The sequence below is a fragment of the Gallus gallus genome, chromosome 10 (genome assembly GCF_016699485.2).
Source record: "Gallus gallus isolate bGalGal1 chromosome 10, bGalGal1.mat.broiler.GRCg7b, whole genome shotgun sequence".
NCBI classification, from domain to species: Eukaryota; Metazoa; Chordata; class Aves; order Galliformes; family Phasianidae; genus Gallus; species Gallus gallus.
Window position 1 is genome coordinate 4,533,813 of NC_052541.1, and position 22,300 is coordinate 4,556,112.

The 22,300-nt window shown below is 35.7% G+C and overlaps 1 protein-coding gene across 2 annotated transcripts in view; it reads left to right on the plus strand.

Moving 5' to 3' along the window:
- The window catches only part of VPS13C (vacuolar protein sorting 13 homolog C), an 82,413-nt gene extending 61,421 nt beyond the window's left edge, over nt 1-20,992 (plus strand). For both annotated transcript variants that reach the window (XM_001232999.6, XM_004943746.4), the window contains 17 exons: nt 223-363; nt 1,738-1,819; nt 1,905-1,974; nt 2,789-2,900; nt 3,662-3,775; nt 3,905-4,041; nt 4,327-4,408; nt 4,868-4,981; nt 5,237-5,312; nt 5,948-6,111; nt 7,180-7,225; nt 9,514-9,637; nt 10,312-10,426; nt 16,207-16,298; nt 17,522-17,645; nt 17,944-18,027; nt 19,348-20,992. In XM_001232999.6, the coding sequence (XP_001233000.3) occupies nt 223-363; nt 1,738-1,819; nt 1,905-1,974; nt 2,789-2,900; nt 3,662-3,775; nt 3,905-4,041; nt 4,327-4,408; nt 4,868-4,981; nt 5,237-5,312; nt 5,948-6,111; nt 7,180-7,225; nt 9,514-9,637; nt 10,312-10,426; nt 16,207-16,298; nt 17,522-17,645; nt 17,944-18,027; nt 19,348-19,449 (1,779 nt within the window). In that variant the 3' untranslated portion in view covers nt 19,450-20,992. The remainder of the gene's footprint in view (nt 1-222; nt 364-1,737; nt 1,820-1,904; nt 1,975-2,788; nt 2,901-3,661; nt 3,776-3,904; nt 4,042-4,326; nt 4,409-4,867; nt 4,982-5,236; nt 5,313-5,947; nt 6,112-7,179; nt 7,226-9,513; nt 9,638-10,311; nt 10,427-16,206; nt 16,299-17,521; nt 17,646-17,943; nt 18,028-19,347) is intronic.
- Nucleotides 20,993-22,300: the final 1,308 nt, after the last annotated feature.

A 22,300-nucleotide genomic window follows, 5' to 3' on the forward strand; every position in this document is an offset into this window, starting at 1 on the left:
GAACAATTGAAGTTGCATGTAATGTGCTTGTCAAAATAACTGAGTGTTTCCATGTATTTCTGTGCAAATACTTAATTTGAGTAATTTCAGTAATACAGGTGATCACGATGTAATGAATAATGCAGGTGTTACGTACTAGTCTGTTTATTAATATTATAAAATGTTCTTTATCCTCAAGCTTAATTAAATGATACACTTGTTCTATTGTCTTACTATTACTAGGTGAATTTCAGTAAGGTCCCAATGGAAATGCGCCTCCCAGTTAGATGCAGCATCCGACGTAACTTCCTATCAGGAATTCAAGTTGAATTCAAACAGTCACCTCACCAAAGAAGCTTACGAGCTCAATTGTATTGGCTACAGGTATGATCTTTTCTCATGTTCCATACAGTAAACACTTAAGATTTTATTGTATTCATATATCTACATGAAGAGGTATCTCCAAATGTAATGTATATCAGCGAATCACAGAATTGCAGGGGTTGGAAGGGAACTCTGAAGATCATCAAGTTCAGCCCTCCTGCTAAAGCACATTCCCTATGGTAGGTTGTGCAGTGAAGTGTTCAGATGAGTCTTGAATATCTTCAGAGACTCCACAACTTCTCTGGTCAACCTGTTCCAGTGCTCTGCCACTCTCAGTTCTTCCTTGTGTTTGTATGAAACTTCCTGTGTTCCAGTTCTTTCCCGATGGCTCATGTTCTTTTGCTGCACATCACAGAGAAGAGTCTGGCACCATCCACTTGATGGATATGACTCTTTGCCTTTTGATGTCAGGGTAGCTGAAGTGATGCAAATACTCAGTGGTGCAAAATAACTATCCTGTCATTTTGCGCAGTATGGAAAGGATTGCATAAAATTATGGATTAACGTAAAACAGGGCCCTAAAATAGAAAGTGTGTTTCTAAAGAATGTTTATAGGTGAAGAAAAAATAAATAAAATAACCTTTTTCAAAATTCATCATAGTTGCTTCTGTACAGTCATAGCTTGTATATAGTCATGTAACGTGTAACTTTAGATAGTGTACCTAGAGAATCAGAGCTCTTTGTGTACAAAAGTGACCAACCTACTGGAAAGCAGACAGTAGGCACTAAACCAATATTCAGCAGTTTATCTGTACATATGTTTAGCAGTAAGTTAACATTCAGTATTTGTACCTGAATAGCATACTCCAGTTGGTGCTATTAGTGCGGATACATGAACAAGATTAACCAGTAGATTGTTTGAGCAGGTACTTCTCAAAAGTGCTTAGTGTTAGAGGAAAATACTGAGGAAAATAACTGTCAGCTTCATCAGCACTGGCTGCCCTTCAGAGCCTTGCACAAAGGAGGCACTCATCAAGGACATTGATGCTTTTTCTGACCAGATGCTGAGGAAGACTTTCCTCTTTATCTTTCTTTCACGTTTTGTTTTTATTTTGCATGAAGGTGGTACTTGTTATTAGAGTCAAACATACCATCAGCTACAGATCCTCTAAATGAATGTGTGTGAAGTTCCATAAGCATCCCTTTGCAACACTTCCAACCATTAGATCTTCTACTACTTAAAAACTAACTTCTCAAAATTATTGCAGCAAAATCTGCCTTCCCTTTCTCTTTCCCCTAAGAAGGGGGAAGGAGCATGAAAACAACATGGAAGTATATTAAAAAAAGAAGGAAGTTCCCCAAGCCTTCTAAAACTGAAATGGTCTTTGATTATTGTGGTATTAAACATGAGTCTAATTAATATGGTAATTTTAGGTTGATAATCAGTTACCAGGATCGATGTTCCCTGTCGTGTTTCACCCAGTAGCCCCTCCCAAGTCAATTGCTTTGGATTCAGGTAAGTGAAAACCTTTAATGATACCAGAATTTACACAGCCTTGAATTTAGTAACTTGACAACTTATTTTTTATTTTTCATTTCAGAACCAAAACCGTTCATTGACATCAGTGTTATCACTAGATTTAATGAATACAGCAAAGTACTGCAATTTAAGTGAGTTTAATCATGTGTTGTAATGCATCTTTAGAGATCTTCCATTCTTTTTAAAAGTGAACACTGTTTTAGCAGTGGGATTGTCCTTTCCAGACTACTCCTGACTTGGATTGAGTTTTAAATGTCTGTAGTGAAAAAACATTTTAAAATAATATTTATTTTAGAAAGTAGGAATTGGCCTCATTAATTGTTAAGGAATTTCTTTAGTAATCAGACTGGTGTACATCTTCAACTGAAACATCAGAGTTGCATCTCTGCCTGTTTGCTATACAGTGATGGGTTTATTTGGTGCTCAGACAACTCATTTGGTCTCTAATGTAGCTCAAGACAGTATTTTACTGTGAAATATATCTTCTCTAGTTAGTATGTCTGTGTCTTCATTTGAGTTCTTGTACTTTGAAGTGAGATGAAAACATTCTCATGGTTACTTATAAGTATTTGTACCTGGCTAATACAGGTGTAATATTTCAGGATGGTCAATTTTATTGAAGCAAATATTCTATAGTATGACTTACGAAGGAAGGCAGTTGGATAAGAGGAACAAATAAGTTACTGAGCTGAAACCAACAGAGCACATAAAATCATACAGTACAAAATAAAAATTGATAGCTGATATTTTTAGGTCAGTTTTGAATAATCTGCAGTAAAACAACACATAATTTCACATGGCTATTAAGCCCTCCTAACTGTAAATAAACAGTTAATACTGCTTTTTTAATAAGTATTGTTGAATAACCAAACCTCAGTTACTTGTACAAGTTTAGCTTAAATTCTGGATGCTTTCAAATACACATTGTTCATCTTCCCATTTTAGGTACTTCATGGTTCTTATCCAGGAAATGGCACTGAAAATTGACCAAGGGTTCTTAGCAGCACTTAGTGAACTTTTCACTCCATCTACAGATCCAGAAGCTGAAAGGCAGAGGGTAATGTATGGGAGAAACTGATTGTTGCCACAGTAGCTTCTTACGGGTCTATGTGATTTTTCTGAATATTTTAGTGAATATTGCATTAGAGAACACTGAATGAAGAGACTTAATAAAATAATTGTCAGCGAAGCATTGGGATTTCCCTTGTCATTTAGGGTTGGGTATTACTAACAGACAAGTTTGAGTAACTGATACAGGGGTATGTGGAATTGTTTTTTCTTTTAAGGTTTAATTGTTTGACACAGTTGTTTCAACCGTGGCTGCAAAGTGTTAAGGGTAGTAGATTAAGGTTTGGGTATATAGAGTAATCTTTTAACTGACTTGTCAGTAGTGATGTGTAAGTGAAAAAAATCACTTTCCTTAGAAATGATATCTTCAGATGCAGTATCTAAAATTCTGACCTGGTGAAGAAATATAATAATACAAATGACTGCAGGAAGTTAGTTACTTTACTAATATTTCTAAGTTAATATGGAATTAATATCTGTTAGTGATTGAGAAATACAAGGACGTATCAAGTAATCAAGAAGGACTAAAGAATCACAGAAATTTTTGTGTTTACCCTTCTGAGGAAAAGACTTAGTGTTACTATAGTCTGGGATGCAAAAGCCCATTTCCAGTTTTGGAGTTGCTGACCATTTAGTTAGCTTGCTGTTTTGCTGTATTTGTACACAATTATTCTTTGTGCTGGCTTTTATTCATATATTTTCATATGTTTATTTGTAATATGTATGTGCTTTCTTTTTCTATTAAAATAGTCTAAACTAATTCAGCAAGATGTGGATGCACTTAACACAGAACTAATGGAGACTTCATTAACAGATGTGTCAATGCTGAGCTTTTTTGAACTTTTTCATATTTCTCCAATTAAGGTATGTGATAGATGATTTGAGGTAATAAGACACTTGATAAAAATTCTCTCTTCATTCCTTATAGTAAAGTAGGTGGTGCAATCAACCTTTTGGATTAACTTGTTGGTTTTACTAATTCCTTCTTTACAGTTGCATTTGAGTCTGTCTCTCGCTTCTGGTGCAGAAGCATCAGATAAGGGTGAAGAAATGATAGCCATCCATTCTCTTAATTTACTGTTGAAAAGTATTGGAGCTACTCTAACAGATGTGGATGATCTTATTTTCAAGTAAGCCAAAGAAGTCTTCTTAATAATTTGAAAAAAATGTACTGTATACTTTTATTAGAAGATCTATGTTAAACTTTGCTGATTGTCACCAATATAAAAGGATAGAGCCTCTATGGAAAAGGAGGAATGCAGGAGAGTTGTGTTTTCTTCTCTTTTTCAAGGGAATATAGCTTCAAGATTATCTCAAGTAAAAAACAAACAAACAAAAAAACCCCAGAACTACTGAAAAGGAGAAAGAGTACCTATAGATGATATACAATTACTTTACAATCATTTGTCTTTCAGACTTGCGTTCTTTGAAATCAAATATCAGTTCTACAAGAGAGACCAACTGATGAAGAGAGCTGTTAGACATTATAGTGAAGAGGTAAATTTTAGTCAAGTTTTTGTATAAAATATTGAATAATTGTCTTTATAGAATGTGGAAAATAGGAAAGAAAAGATGAATGAAAGCTACTGTTTTTTTTTTTTTTCCCCTAAGTTCCTGGTACTGAAGTAGGAATGTGGAGGCACATTACTGAAACATAACTACAAAAACCTCCTGAAAATATGTTGAAGAAATATATGTAGTTACTTTTGTTCCTTCTGTCTGTAAATTTATTCAACACAGTGTTCTGTTAGTTATCCCTAAATAAACTGTGTCTTTTACATTAGCCAGTCTTTCTCACAATAGAAATACTTGCTTCTGTACTCTAACACCTTACTTGGGTAGTCAGTCAAAAAAATTTATCACCCATGTATTCCACTGTGTAACAGCAGCTGTTAAAGCTGTTCTGGATTGTTTGTTGTTGTTGATTTATTTTCTGTTGTTTTTGTTTTTATTTAGTTCCTGAAACAGATGTATGTTCTTGTACTTGGGTTAGATGTTCTTGGAAACCCATTTGGCTTAATCAGAGGCTTGTCTGAGGGAGTTGAAGCTTTCTTTTATGAGCCTTTCCAGGTATGACTTTGATTCTTTAGCCATACATAAATAGTAGGCTGATGAAATAAACAGGTAGTGTTGTAGTCTTTTTGTCATTGTACTCTACACAGTTAATATTAAAAAAAAAACAAAAACAACGTTTTCTCAACTCTTAAATAAGTGCCATATTAAACCAGTCTTGCTCTGGCTGATGTAAAGGAATTGCTAGAACTTGCTTGAAATGCATGTGTAAGTGCATAGTTTTCTTCTAATAATAATAGACTTCATTTTCAGGGTGCTGTTCAAGGACCTGAAGAATTTGCTGAGGGCATTGTAATTGGTGTTAAAAGTCTTCTTGGACATACAGTGGGTGTGTATCCTATTGTTTCTCATTTGATAAAATAGATTAACACATGGATCACGTATTTCCAAAACAGGAGTTTAACTTGCAATAAAATAGTACAATAAATGTACAGTCGTGCAGTAAATGTACAATAGTGTTGCCAGTCTTCACCTTACAGACCATTCATACCTAACTTACTTGAGAGCATCTAAATTGGTTTTGCAGACCAGAAAAGCAAACAGAAAAATTGTGTGTACAACTGAATTTGTAACATGTTACTGATGAATAAAGAAAGTGTCGGTGAATGAAGAAACTGATTCTAATGATTCCAGAATATCTGGAAAAGCCTGAGAACTATACTTTTCCTATGTTGTTGTTACAGTTACCTTAGATAACTTAGGTTTTATTCAGCTGTATGTTGCAGTTAGTAGAGAAAGTCAGTTTCCATTCAGTATGTGATGCATGCTGAGCTGATGTAAGAATTATATTCTACTAAACTAATGGATTTCAGGCCAATTTCTTATCATACTCAATGTGATAGTCAGCTTATCTAAATTAGTAATACCTAAATTCAGTATGCAGGAAATCTCCGGTTTACTGTGTTTTTCTACTTTTAAATTGTGAAAGAAAAATAGCTTTTCCTTTCTGATCTGTTCCATTAGGTGGTGCTGCAGGGGTGGTGTCTAGGATCACAGGTTCTGTTGGGAAAGGTTTAGCAGCCATTACTATGGATAAAGAATATCAGCAAAAACGGAGAGAGGAAATGGGTCGTCAGCCAAGAGACTTCAGTGGCAGCCTGGCTAAAGGAGGAAAAGGCTTTTTACGGGTATGAATTGGAAACTGAGTATATGATACATCAGCTCTTAATATGTACTTCCATGTACATAATTTTTATAATGTCGTAGGGGGACTCAATGTCCTCACTATCATTTGTTAGCTTTAGTGTTTGAGGTTATGTTGTTCTTTTGGCTGACAGAAGGAACTGAAGATAAGGTCTTAAAAAGGGAAATTGTAAGAAACAACACAAATTTTTCCTCTGAAGTAGCTAGACCCTTTATATTTTCTTCCAGTTAATTCTGTCATTAAAGCAGTTTGGCTGTGAATTTGAACTCTGGAGCTATTCTGTATAGAAATAGCTTTTTACATGCTGAAGTCTTACAAAAAACTCCATTTTCTTCATTTATTTGCACAGTCTAAGTCAAGTTGAATGTGTATGAAAGTGAGTATCATGTTAGGTGGGAGAGATTTTTCTGAAATAGAAACTGCTCAAGTGTCATCTGTTCTTTATTATGTGAAGTCAGAAACCTTTTGTGGTTGAAGAAAGAATTTGCCCGTTTCCTGTGCTAAGTGTGAAAAACCCATGTAAACAATTTCTGAAATATTTTTATTAGATGAAAGTAAATTAAATTTCAATACATTCTATGACTTGCCATTCAAATTTATCAACTTATTTCTGAATAATTACAAGTAATAAGCATTGTGTCAGTTTCTGATGGAGTTTGCTGAAAGTTTAGAAGTTACCACACTGAATTTTTTATCTTACTGTCATTTAATGCCTCGACTGTCTTTCCCAGTTATTTGATGTTATCTTAGATATTTGATACTACTCGCTCATAAGTGGAAATTCTGACAGTTTTCTGAAGAGCTTTCAGTTAGAAAGAAACTTTCTTAATTATTCTGACAGACTATTATACAAAGGATTTCTTTGTCTTTGTTGCCAAATAAATGCTACTTGAGCCATTTCCCCCTTTGACTTTCTATTTTAGAGTAAAAATAAAATACTGATGTTGAACTTCAGTATCAACTTTTAAAATGAAGATGAGATTATTGGTTGCCTAGCTGGACAATAGCATTCGATCTTCTAAGTAGGATTTAATTATTTTCTTTGTTCTAGGGTGTTGTTGGGGGTGTGACAGGAATCATTACTAAACCTGTAGAGGGTAAGTTCTAAGCCTGCACTGCACCACTTACGGCTTTTTTATTATTAAGATTTATATAGACTTTTAATTTTAAGAAATTTCTGTCATGCTAAAGTGTAGGAAGATTATATTTCTAGATCAAATGCAACCTTCTGCAGTGTTTTACTCAGATATGTTTACAACTGTTATTTGCTTTTGTATCGATTAGGGATTGTCTTTGCAATGTGTTATGTTAGGCTTGCTGTAGTAACCAGATTGTTTTTTAAAGCTAGAATAAAAATACAAACAAAGATTCTATAAAAAAAAAACCAGTAACTTAAACACCAATTGAAAAAGCTTTAGAAGTTATGACGTAGGGGCATAGCTTTAGTGGTTGTACTTAGTAAGTCAAGTTGGTGGTTGAACTTAACCCTGAAGGTCCTTTTCAAGCTAGGTGGTTCTATGATTCTGTCCTAAGATTTTGACATTATATGTTATGCTACTTGTGGCACGTTCATATCAGATGTTGAGTTAATAGATTTTTGATACTGCAAAAGTAATGAACAACTAAAGTTATATCTTTATTGCAGATGACAGCTGTCTTATTACTGCATTTTATTTTTGGGGTGACTTCAAATATTGGGAAAATTGTAATAAATAAATCTGATGTAGTGCCCAAGAGCAGTATAAGTTTTCATGAAGGCTGCCACTTCATCAGTATGGTAGATGATGCTGAACATATAAGAAAAATCTATTTTACATTAAAGTTCACATCCAAGTGATTTAAATATTGCAAGTTAATTGTTATTCTGCTGTATATCACTATCATTAGTGATATTTCATCATCATTATCATCATCATCATCATTATCATGCTGTACATCACTAAATCATTATTCTGCTGTTCCTTATATGTGGTTGGCAGATAATTTGAGGTGTAGTATTCCTTTCGCTAGTGGATGAACAGATGTGCTTTCTGAACACTCACCTGGTGGTTCTTCTATTTCAAGTATCACCAAAAACATGGAGTTTAGAGAGAAATAATTAACTTCAGTGGTGTATATGCAGTTTAGATCATTCAGATTATTTTGTTGTTACTGACTTATGAAGACTGATAGATTAGCTTGAAGACTTGACTGAATATGTGAGAAGCAGAATCTAGTTTGACTGACGTGTTGGGCTCAAAGAGTTAGAATAAATGAAGTTACATTAGACTGGAGACCACTGGGATTCTGCAGGGCTTCATTTTAGGGTCAGTTCTCTTTGATGTTGTTATGAATGTTCTAGATGCAGGATTCAAATGCATGCTAAGTTAGGAGCTGGAGAGGCCTTACAGAGAGACAAACTGAAATCTTGACAAGCTGGAAGGCTGGACCATCAGCAACCACATGAAGTTTAATGAGAGCAGTGCTGGATTATGCACTGGGACATGGCAATCCCAAATATACATACAGACTAGGGGATGAGAGGCTGGAGAGCAGCCCTATGAAAAGGGATCTGGGGGTTCAGGCTGACAACAAGTTGAACATGAGTCAGCAGCCTCCCCTTGGGTGCACAGCACTGCCAGCTGAGTGAGGGAAGGAGTTGTCTCACACTGCTCTGTGCTGTCTGGCCTCACTTTTCAAGTACAGTGTGCAAGTTTGGGCACCACAGTAAAAGAAGGACATGAAGCTTAATAGCTTAAGAGCATCCAAATGAGGGCTACAAAGATGATGAAGGCCTGAGGGACAACACATATGAGGAGTGGCTGAGTTTTTTGTTCAGCGCAGAGCAGGCTGAGAGGAGGCCTATGGCAGCTGCAGCTCCTTACAGGGAGTGGAGGGCAGCACTGAGCTCTGCTCTCTGTGACAACAACAGGGCCTAAGGGAACAGCATGGAGCTGTGTCAGGGGAGGGTCAGGTGGGAGTTAGGGAAAGGTTTTTCAGTAGTGGACAGGGGCATGGGATGGGCTGTCCTGGGCAGTGGGCATGGCTGCGAGCAGCTGGAGCTCAAGGAGCACTCGAATGCTGCTCTTAAACGTAGGGTTTGGATTTGGGGTAGTTCTGTGTGGAGCCAGGAGGTGGACTTGGCTTATGGGTCCTTACTGACCTTATCTGTGTTGGCTTTGAAGGCAGCTAAAGCTTTAAATGAACAACTGCATGACTGAATGGGCAATCTGTGACTTGTACGGAGAGCTTCATAGTAACTGTATGGTGCATAATCAGTTCCTGTGGGCTCTATTCAGACAAAATGTTCTAATGATGTTTGGAGCTATAGTGGTTTAATTCTGTGGCTACTATCTTCTGGCAGATCATTAAAACTATCATTTTTTTTCTCCTCTTTCTTCTGAAGGGGCTAAAAAAGAAGGCGCAGCTGGATTCTTTAAAGGAATTGGAAAGGGACTTGTAGGAGTGGTAGCTCGCCCAACAGGTGGTATTGTAGATATGGCGAGCAGTACCTTCCAGGGAATTCAAAGGTAAGAAGTCAAGAGGATGTTTTGACATAGTCTCTGTATGTTGCACACCACATAATGAAATAATCCAATAGTGGCACTAAATCATTTGTGTTATGTACAATGTTCAGTAGGATTTATAGGGCTAAGAAACACCTAGCAGCCTCTAATGAGTTTGTGTTATGTTAATCTCAGAAAATTGCTGCTTTAGAATTTGTATTGCAGTATTGCAGGTCACACAGACAGTAACTAGCTTGTTTTCTCATTTCAGTCACTTTCCTTATGAAAAAGTAATTTAAGGATCTTATTTAAATTTTCCTTCTGAGGTATATTTATGTACTGCTGAATGCAAATGTTTAAATGTCATTTAGACTTACTGTAAAAATTGACCGTTACCAGTTTGAAACTCAGCAGTGGGGTTTTGTGTGTTTTAAGGGAAACTTATGAAAATGTTAATGAACTTGAATTCTTAATACTTGCCAAGGCATTGGAGTAAGCTTTTCTAAGTTATGTTGTGGTTGGCTAATTCTCTAAGGTTATTTTGGGTATATTACTGGCAGTGTGTCTTGGTTATTTACACCTTTAGGACAGTCGTGAAGTCTAAGTGAGATAGTAAACAGGATGAATATTAAGCATAAATTGGTGAAGCTCAAATGTGTAATGAGCTAATGAGAATGCTGTTCCACTGTCTCTAACAGGGTGGCAGAATCAACAGAAGAAGTACCTAATCTCCGCCCTCCACGTTTCATTCATGAAGATGGCATCATCCGGCCATACGATAGGGTGGAAGCTGAGGGTTATGATTTATTTGAGGTATGACTTGCATTGTAAATGCACTTCTAAGTTCTCTGACCCACAGGATTCCTTAAAGGATGATAGAAATATGATAGAATGATAGAAATTCAAGAGGAAAAAAAAATACAAACAAAAGCATTGCTTTGAAGGGAGATAGGATTAAAAGTACTTTGAAAATACGTGGAAATGTTAAGAGAAACATTTTGGCATTCATATGAGATACTTTGAAAAACCAGCATACACTAGTAAGTCATCTTCACAAACAAAGCAACTCTTAGATGGGGTGAATAGAGCTTGAATTGCTTAATTTATTTTCTATATATTATAATTACTGGAATTCCTGGTTGTATTAGCAATGAACAAAACTGTATGAATTCTGGGAATACCACCTTTTGGTATTAATTATATTATTTTTAATGCTAGTGTGTCATAACTACAAGCATCCTGTGAACATCTACACTGCTTTTACATCTGGATGTGTCTAACATACAGAGAATTAGTAGTAGCTGTTTTCAAGCTCTAAATAATCAGTCTAGTTGAATTGCATTTCAACTTCCTTAAAAAATTGATTTTTTTTTTTTTGCTAAATATTAGAGTAAAGAAACTTCCCTGATGGACATTTAAAAAGTAAAAGTTGCTAAGTTGGTACTTCCTTCTTAATGTTCAGTTTTAGTCCTTATTTCCTAGTCTATTTCTAATGTTTTTCTTCTTTCTTTTTCTCTCCTGGCATACGCAGCAAGAACTGGAATAAAGGAGTAAACGTTTTCCGTATTTCTTCTTGATTTCCTTTGTGAACTTTTATCAACATTAATTATTTTAGGTTAAGGGCATGATTGCATTTAACATGTCCTCTCCCTACTTCTCGTGTCTTTTCTTTGTAGTAATAGTGTTTCATGTTGTCCATGCTAAGAAACCAAACTAAAAATGAACTTGAATATCTAAGGTAAGACTAGTTAAGTGAGAAAAAGGAGTGAGAAAACGGAGCGCTTTTTTCTTTTATGGCTGTTCTTCTGAGAATGCTTAGCTCCTTATGAATGGCAGCTACTGAGGGCACTTGAGTGGAAAAAACATAATCATGGTAGCATAGGTGCTGAGTACACATGGTTGTTAATATTACCATTCCCATAGAGCTAGGGCTATGGATGAATGGATGAGCAACAAAATTTAAAATAGTATTGAACAGAAAATTCTTCTGTGAAAATATTTGCTTATAATTTCATAATTACAGGGAAATAATGTTTCCATAGAAGCTTCAAGAAAATGTTGTCTTTCTGGTTTCTGTAATATGCTATAGGCCAACCACTTAAATGTTTGATGAACCCCTGTGCCTTTAAGTAAGCATCTCTACTACTACTGCTCTATGAAATTCTATCAATTAGAGATATTATAGCCAGCTCATTGACTGATTTCATTCACAGAATCTTCTGGGACTTTTCTGTGTAACATAATTAAGCGTCAACCATTAACATGAATTGATAGTTAAATATATTTCTACTGGAAGTGATGCCATACATTTCATTTCTAACGCAACACCGTAAATTAACAAAGCTGAACAAGTTGTCGTAGGAGCAAAGTACTTTCATATAATAAATGAATAAAACTTCAAGCAGATGCATACCTTTCTAGAATTTAGAGCTCAGTAGTCAACATTTTTCATTTAAGTTGATTCAAGAAAGGAAATGTAATAGGGATTTCTTCATTTTAGCTATTTTAGGGAAATTATCATTGTTGTGTATGGAGCAAAACAGATTTTTTTCATACAGGGAATTTTTTTTTAATTTTAACCCCTATTATTTTTAGGTTGTGCTGAAGATATTTTTCAGTAATCTTGTGCTTTCTCACGGGTTTCACTATTTGCTCCATCCATCAAAAGGAGAATGTAGCATAATTAGCACTGAAAACTGGATGTTTTGCATTTTTTGCGCATCTAATATTTGTATCTTTCTTAGGCCTAAATTGTTTTGTTCAGAATTGTATACTAAACAAGAATGAAGCCTGTGCGTAGTCCTCTAGATAGTCTTCTACTTTTGGAAGCCAATTAATTGAACATAGCTTTTATTTACATACGTATTTTAAACTGGTTTTGATGTCTTTGCTAGCGGCTAGCATTGGGGAAGTTATGTTTCTCAGTGTAAATTCCAAGCAAGATGGGCAGTGTCTTATAGGAAATAAGATACTTCAGCAGGGAAAACAAATCAGAAGGTCAGTTGGTACAAACAAACTTACTTGCCATAAGTTAATTTATGTGTTAGTTTTTTTTTTTTTAATTCCAGTTCTAACCCAAGATTGCAAGTAGTTCAACCAGGATTTTTTCCTTATCTCATTAACTGTATTCCCCCCCTCCTCTGTAAGGAGCTGAAGAACAAAATTTATTCATAATTGGAGAACTGTAATATGTAGATGTGTTTTGGATTCTTAATTCCTATATTCTCTTGCATGCCTGGCTACTTGATGCTTTCTATCTGCCGTACAAACATTGACCCAGAAATTATTCTCCTGCCTATGCTGTTAAAATTATTTCAAATTCCATTCTTACCTCCACCAAATACTTCTGTATCCTGCCTTGATTGTATCATCCCTGATTCTGCCACTGACTTTTACCTTATTAAATTGCGTAATTAATTCAAATTCATTTGAGAAAGCTCTGCTTATTGCCTATTGTTTTAGCCATGTTAATGGCACAGTTCAGATCCGTTGACAGAGTACATTATTTGCATCAAATTATAGCTGACTTCTTAGTCAATTTAAAAACCTCGTGTTTCAATATGCTTTGTTTTCCGGCCACACTACTGCTGTGCATCTTATGTCATTAGCTCCTTCACTTTTCCATGGGAAAAGCTTAGCAGTCTTACTACTCCTACTTAATTCCTCTAAAGAGGAGCTGTGCAAAATATTTTTCTAATTGCTCTGCTTTGACTTACTTAATTTACTCTAATATGTATATCCTTTTAAAATAAATATATTTGTATCCAAGGTTAAAACCTTGTCATGTTACCTTAAGGAATGGATGCCTTAAAAATATCCAGTGATTGGATAAAAGATGCTTTACATAAAAACGTGGATGTTCCTAAATGTTAGAGCCATACCTAGGGTGAGCATACTTGTAGATCATGTCGTAAAAGCCAAATTTGTTGCTATTGTTTTTCCTCTCAGGAGGGTGATGGGTTTGTTTGGTTTTTTTTGGGTGCACAGTCCCCACAGAGCAGTGGGATGGATTAGCCTGATTGATTACAATGTTCATTTTTCCAGAGATGCTAGATGTAGCCTTGGGGCTACACAAGGTTCCAGATGTGATATCTTGCAGGGCATGTCTCTAGCTCACACGGTGAGGCTTAGTAGTAAAGTAGTAAGGAATGCGTTATGTGAAATCTATGTACAGTTGGAGAAATCAAAGAAAAAAAATATGGCAACTTGAGGAGAACTGTTTCTTGAGAAATGAGTTTTCTCATGAGCTTTATCTTTGTGCAAGGCTTTGTTAGTTGTTGCCTTTCAGTGTATGGGTATTACTGCCTGTTCTGATGAGGGGACTCCCATCTGTCCCCGGCACTTAAGGTCTGACAGGATGTGATGTGTTCTTACTCATGTTTATAGTGCTGCTTTGCCTCATTTCCTACTTAATACATGCAGCTTTATTAAGAATACAAAGTACTTGAGGAATAATTAGGTGATACTACTGTGTTGCAGCAAGAAAAACATCTTTCAAGGAACTGCAGATTCTGTATCTAGTTGAGTTTCAGTTCTGCTGTGTATATATCCATTAGTTCTTTCACTTCCATGTGAAATAACAATAATTGAACTTCTTAAAAGTGCTGTAGTAGTCTTATCAAAATAAAAGCTTCTGATAAAGATGCCTGAATTTGAACACTGTATGCAGATCACAAAGGAATTTGCATCAACTGTCCCAACCCTCTTTTTACATAATGCACTACTGTAATGCATTGAATTTGTATCAGGAGTGTTGGTACAGCTCTGACAAATACTGCATCTCTTGGGCTGAGAGCTCCATGGAAGTTCTTGTCTTGGTATACAAAACTTAATACCAGGATAGTGTTTGAAGTTAGGGTTAGAAAACCAGACTTTCTCACCAAAGTTTTGAGTTTAAATAGAGGAATAAGCTTATGAATAAATTTGTTTAAAAGTGCAGTATGTCTCACTTTTTACATATCCAACAAAGATTCAGAATGTGAGTTGTGACTTCTGAATTGTGGTCTTGCATAGTGATGTTATTTGCTTTTCATTTCTTGTACTTAAGTTTATATATATTCAGATTTATATAACTGAATCAGCTACAGTTTGGGTATAAAATGTGAGTTCATGTAGTTTTCATCGCTTCCTGCTGTCTTTCTCTGTTTTGAAGAAGTACAAAGAGTGAGATGAGCAGTCTTTTGTGGTGTGTTTTTCTTTCATGTCTGTTTTACAGTATCAGAGTTCTAAGATGGTCAGAAATTGATTATACCAGTATATATTATAGAAGAAGGGGAACCTATATTTTTGGTTGGTTCAAAAATTATATATATTTTAATATCACTTCCCTTGGGATCAACCCCAGGAAAACACTATACTGTTGATTTCATTTACTGCACATTTATCCATGTTTGATCTTAAAGGGTTTTTCTGGGATCTGTTGAAATGTATGATGATGCTTTGAGACATTTGTTAAACTTTAAATAAATGAGAATAAAATGCAAATGTTGAGATTTCTTTCAGTTGATTCTGAAATAGGCTGGAATGACAGCTTTCTTTGTGGTTACTTGTTCTGTATTGAGCTTTTAGCCTATGTGATTGACCATAGACAGATGAACATGGAGTCAGTTCATAGAGTCAGCTATGGAAATTGAGGACGTCATTTATTTACAGGGAATAACTAAAACTATACTGGGTGGTGGTGGTTGTTCTTCCCTTCTTTGTTTCCAGAGTACCCTTTCTAGATTAACAGTAAACTTAAATTTAATTGATACACAGTGGCTGAATTCCCCAATAACAGAAGTAAATTGGAACTTCCCTCAAATTCATTGATGTATCACTCTGAAATGTGATGTCTCTAAGCTAAAATTATTATGAATGTTATTCAAGATTTACTGTGAGACTCTGCAATACCACGCTTTGGAGTTGATTGCATATTGCAAAGCTGGTGACATATGTAGAAAAAGTCACTCTTCACTTAAGTGGCATGTAGAATGGAAAATCAGGAAAATACTTCATCAAAAAATACTTAAAAACATAAAAATAGTTAGAAAGCACTTCAGTGGTATTTGAAAGCTTTTCTAAACCTCTCTGTGTCGTTGGTCATTTAATTTATAGCTGTCTAACAGAAACGTGGTGGATAGTTTGATCTGCACTTTCATATCCCTTCCATACTTTGAATGTTGAATAAGCGTGCTTGTTTCAGTGCTTTAGAAGCTGACCCTTGAGGAGTACTGAGTATTTGGAACTTGGTTGTTTCTATGGGTTTAAGCCAGGCATTATCTTCTTCTTCAAAGCTACTGTCACAGGATTTTCACTCTTGAATCAAGTCTGCAACATAGGATGTAGCAGAATAGGAATTACTAAACAATAATTAGCACAAAAAAGAAATTCAAGGTAAATAAGTAGTCTGATTACACTGTAGTGTCATGTTCTCCCTTTTGAATGGTGGGAGGGATCAGATATTTCACTGATGCTTCAGGACTGGGAACACTGTGAGAGCCTGCCTTGAAAGAAGCAGTTCAACTAGGTAACCCTTTTGACAGGCTTTTGAATTGAAAACGTTGCTTCGACTTCTGTTTGTACAGGCCAAATATTTTCATTTTCTGTTTCAGAAATTGCACATAAGAAAGCTGGAAAACGAGAAGTACCGATACCACTGTGTGCTTCCAAGAGGGAAAAGGGCAAACCTTATTGTTACCAATAGGTACTGTGTTCCTAAGCATATGCACTTTTCTTTTTTGTTTTCTTAGTGATTTTATAATTTGTTTTCTTTCTTTTATTCAAAATGTGAGATCACGATCAGAGATGTGGACACTAGGTACAAATTCAGGAAACTGTTTTAATTGATTCTGAAGTCAATGACTATTTCATCCTATTGGGGGAAATTCTTTTTCTGTTTCTGATGTTTGAAATTAGCTTGTGCAAAGTGTCTGCAGTCAAACCAATGTTTTGATGATGTACGTTTACAAGCTTGTTAAATAGAAAGTACTCTGAGTCAGATTTTCTTTTATTCAAATTAAAATGAATACTAAATCCATCAGGCAGTATTTAGAATGTAAGATATTGCTTTTCTTGGATGGTTTGAGAGCTCAAAACCTTGTAACTATGCTAGGAAAAGATGATCCCATGGATTATGATCTCTGCATCCTAGATGTCACTAGTCTCTGCCCTTTGTATGTATGAGGTGGGCTTATCCATACCAAGACTCTGGGAAACAGCCAACTTGTATTTGTTTTATAACAACTAGTGCACTTCATGCTGTAGCATAAGAAGATTTTTAAGATAGGTACGGACATATTTTTAGGATAGATGGTTTAGGTTTGGTGGGTGGTTTTTTCCTTTTTTTTTTTTTTTTTCAGCTTCAGTTATATGTGTACTTAGTCCAATTGGTCAATACAGGCTTAAAGCTCTGGCTTAATTCCATTCAGAACTGCCACTTTTTTTTTCTTTGTGTTCTAGATGACATTGGAGATCTAAAGGGGGATGAAGGGGCAACTAGTTAGCAAATGTAAACTGTAGCAATGGGTCATCTGTCAGTCTAATTATGTACTTATTTCACTATGTAGCCAGTATTCAGCTGGCTGACTGCTGTGGCATGTTAGATGCTGGCATTGAGGAGCTGGTTAAAATTAAGTCATATCCCTCTATTATCCAATTCTATTAAAATGCTTAGATTTGCGGAGGCTGCTGGTTTATATTAATTTGCCTGAGCATCCCATATGGTAATATAGAATATCTGAGTCTTAACGGCAAAGTAATGGTCTTAGAGTATATATTAAAGAAATACAATTGAACTCCTAATGAGTGGGTACTTTTGATCCGCATAGAAAATGCATTCTGAAACATATTTTTGTTCTCCATTTTGTTTTCTCATAAAGCTGTAATTTCTGACAAACTCTGTATTGACATGTTTTTCCTTCTGAACAGGAGGGTGATATATGTAAAAGAGGTGGAAATTTTAGGTCATTTAACAGCAGAGTGGGATTACTTATTTGAAGACTTTACATGCCGTCCTACCTGTGAAGAAAGTGTTTTAAAACTAACTGTTTCGGTAAGAAAATCATGTGGTTTGTTGTTTTTTCTTTTTTTTTTTTTAATTTTTAGATTATTTATTCTTCAACACTTATTATTTAGAGATCCAAAGATGCTTTTAATTCATCTAAGGACTCTTAACTCCTGGCTTTGGAGATATGAGAAATTAATTCATATTTTTCAAAAGTATGGATGTGTTGGACAGAGAAAGAACTGAAGTCTAAGCTGAAGCTCACGTTCAAGCCATTTATGTATCAGATTCTGCATTCTTGTTTTGTGAGTCACCTGACTTACATTTTTGTGCCCCTTCGCAACAGGATCCAAGGATGTTCCAAAAGAAGGGCAGTACAGGTCATGTTTGTGTAAAGGCAGTTCAACTTCAGGATGAAGCTACAGCAAAGGTATATTCTTTATTCTTCTGTTTTCTTTTGTCTTACGAATTTGTTGTGCTTGTTGAAACTCCAAACGTCTGAAAAATAGTAACCTTCTCATTCCTAGAAACTGTTTACTATATTTTCTTGTTGAAAAATGAGTTTGACCGGGAAAACAATGAGATAAAACAGTTTAAAGTGTTCGAGGGTGTGTGTAAGAATAAATAAAGTTGCATCATTTTATGTTTTGTACATTATAGCTTATTAAGGAAAAATAATTCAAATAATTGGTTAAGTTCATTGTAGTCAGCGTATGTCTGAATTATGCTCCCTTCTCAGTATTTCGAGGTAACTGAATTAACCCAGTAAGTGTATTTCTGTGTGAAAAGAATTACTTACTCCCTGCTCCTCATGCTCTGCTGTTTTTCTACCATTTATTTTCTGATGTTTTTTCATGTTGATGCTGGAGAGGCTGATTTGGGGGAGTTTTTGTTCAGTGTGTGCCTGGGTCTTGTAGCTGATTGCACAGGCTAGGCTAACAGTTTGCGTTAATTCCGTGATTCCTCAACAGTGGAAAAATTCACCTGGGTAACTATCAGCCTTAATGTAGTCTTGCAGCAAATTATCAGAGGAAGAATTCTTCCTAGTATCAAAAGTGGGATTCAGTTAAATCCACTGCATCTTGTATGCACAATTAAAATGGCCCCTTGAGTAAATAGCAAGTCACAATTGGAATATGTCCAAATTGCTCCTGTGAAATTGATGAAGGCCATCTAAAATATGGGATTAGTCAGGGGAGGAAGAAGGCAGTCACGTGACAGCACTTTTCATTGGTAATACTCCACGGTTTGCATCTCCCTTCTTTGTATAGATTATACGTATAAAACTCTGCTGATTTGATAAGATGCCACAAAAAAAAGTGCACTCCACAAATAATAAGATTTTGAGTTTCAGGTTTGCCTCTTTTTAGTCATCTGAATCTTTTCCCTATTTCTGTAAGTTACCATCAATCCATAAATGCTTGAAATGCTTCAGTGACACTCTAATGCTTGTTGTCTGTCCATCCAGTTTAAATTACTCTCTATTCACATTCATGGTGGAAGTTAGTACAACTTAATGAAATCATGAACAAAAGCACACTGACAAGCATTTCAAACACTTCAGCTTTCACTGAATGCTGGAATCACTTATATAAAATTAGATGGGCCACCAGGGTACTCCAGTACTCAGTGCACACAAGCTAGGCTTCATGTATATAGGTTTGAATGTTGAATTTGCCATTTTTGGTAGTATCTCACAGAAGGAAACTGAAGACTGACTTTAATTTTTCTTTCAATATGTTGTTTACAGAGCGTTTGTATTGCCATTGAGGAAGCACAGGCCACGAGAAAACAACAAAAGCTGGTGAAACAAGCATCCCTGCGGTTGGAGAAACCACAAATGCTGTCTTGATAATAACAGGATCTGTTGGGTTTGACCTTTGACATATGATCTTATCACTAAAATTGACTAGAAGCAACATAGAAACATTCTGCTGAAACTACAGATAAAAAAACTGAGATCTTCCTTTGATGTTAATTGTCATAAACACTTTATTTTAAAAAGCTATGTGTTTTGCCAAAACTATGGATTTTGTTACTCAAAAAATAAGCATCGAAGTCTAAAACTTACAACTTGTTATAAAAAGTTTTCTTACTCCTTTTCTGTTTTTTTTTTTTTTTTTTTTTTTTTGTAAATAGCTTCTTTAAAATAAAGTGGTTATCTAATTCGTGCTCTAAGGTTGTGGTTTACAAGCAGGTTGTGGTAATCATGGTTCTAGCACTTTGCAAACTAAAGTACTTAAATTGAAACTAGTTAAAGACTTAAGTAACATTCTGTTACATAAAGAAGTATAAGCAATTTAGCTACTATAATTTAGTCTATCTGCTTAGTTTCCTGGAAGTGCTGTGCTGGAGTGACGTAAAAACGAGTATGTAAAGAATGAGATAGACTGCTGCTGCATACAAATATTTACTTTAGAATGTTGTCATTTATACGGCAAATATAAATCTGCACTTTAAAAATGAAAAAAATACTATTTACCTGTCATGAGAATGTATATGTTTTTGGTTATACTACTGGAGATTAAAGACTTCTCCAGGACAGTATACTTGTTAGAAAACTTTGTATGCCAAATGCATAAATCAAAGTAAGTTGTTTTCAGTGTTTCAGTGTATAGCTATTTCACTGCAAGAGTACTAAGTCACTTCTCCATATTACTTTCTGTTGCAGTTTCTCGAGGACTCTTAGAATACAGTTTAGTAAGATACTTAAGCACATTCAGAGCATAGTTCTTAATGGGATGGATAATCCTACAGACATCATTGAGACAAGTTGTGTTCTTAACACAAGGCATTCACAAGGTAACTGTCTATGTCAGGGACTATATGAGCAAAAGGGTTTTAGTTCAATGAACTTAGTTTATTAAGTGCTCTCGCTCAAGTGCCCTTACATGTACTACTCTTAAAAGTGTGTTATTTCCATCATATTTCACTTAGAAGCCATCAATGATTGATTTGTTGTTTTCTCTTTTTACTTTATTACTATATCATTTGTACTAGATAGGAACTCAGAATAAAAATGGCAATATTACATGGATTATTCTAAGTGGGGCAATTGTGAGAGCTAGGCCTGGGTTTTTGACCTTTCCTAATATTTAAGGGCTGGTGGATTCTGTAAGTATGTTCCAAACTCACAGCTATGATCTCATGAAAATTAGAAAGCTGAAGATAGTTGATACAGTTGAAGATAGTTGTTTAATTAAGATAGTTGAATCCAATTTACTATGCGGGGGAGGGGAGAAATGCGGTATGACATTTGTTGTTGATTCTGTGATAACACCTATTCTTTACACTCTACTTAAACATTAATGAAATCAGCTACCTAAGTTGTATGTATTTCAAGCCTTGTTTAAATGATATTATATAGTGAGACAATAAATTTTTATATGCAATTATTTGTGCTGTGATTTTAATGATGTTGCTTCAGAAGTGCGTTATGTTGCTGGTTTGTTGCTTGTCACTGACTCCATGTGGGGGGAAAAAAAAAGTATTGGACTCAAGTGAACTGCACAGGTTATCTGGAGCCCTGTGTTACCTTCGGTTTGATGTCTGGTATTTAAGAGGTGACTCAGATATGTATCATAGAATGGCTTAGGTTGGAAGGGACCTTAAAGATTGTCTATTTCCAGACCCCCAGTGGGGTTGCCACTCACTAGATCAGTCTGCCCAGAGCCCCATCTGATCTGGCCTTGTATGCCTCCAGGGATGGGCCATGCACAGCGTCTCTGGAAAACTCATTCCAGTGCCCCATCACCACACCTCTGAGTAAAGAACTTCTTCCTAAAATCTAACCTAAATTTCCCCTCTTGTAGTTTAAAGTCGTTCCTGGTAACCCATCTGCCTGTAAGACCATGTGTAAAGTTGGGTCCCCTCAAGTACTGGAAGACTGCAATGAGGTCTCCCCAGAGCCTCCTCTTTTTCAAGCTGAACAAGCCCAGAACTGTATTGTGCTGTCTTGTAATCCAAGCTGAAAACAGATTTCAATTTGCGTGTTTTAGTCCATGTTTAGAAGTTACTGTGTGCCATTTTTGAGGTGGAGAATGTAAGCTTAAAACAGTTCTGATGACATATTTCTGGCTCCAGTCTTCTGCTTGCTTCAATTCTGTACTTCCTCCTTTTTATTTGTAAACCTTCTGGTTTTGAGTTCTCAACAGTAGATGCTTTTTGTCACTGTGTGATTAGATACTGGGAAAGAGCTTCCTATTTAAAGCAGTCTAAAGAAGCAGTAGGGTTTTAAAGAGAACAACTTCGGATTTTGAAGTGCATGTCAGGTTGTTAGCGAAATTTGAACTGTAGGTATCAGTAGGAATTGCAGCTGAAGTAATGAATGACCTTCTGAACCACATAGGTCGAGCACTCTAGAAAACGTGAGAGAGATCACTTGCTAAGGAGTTCCATTTCTTGCTTAAATTAATATGGATATTTGGGTATAACAGATTTCTAATGCTTCTCTTATGCTTTCCATTTTACTATGCATCCTTTCCTATTTTGCCTTGGTTTTTTTTTTTTGTCTAGTCTTTTTTATGGCTGTAATCTCTCCAACTGCAAATGCTTTTGGCTGTACCTAGGTTTTGCTGTTTGACTTTGGCAGCCTTTTTGCCCTGTTATGTGTCTGTCCTTTTTCTTTAATTTAACATCCTGTTGATGTGCTGGCTGAGAGCATTAGGAATGAGGAGTGTGTCTTGACTTGTTCCTATGCATAT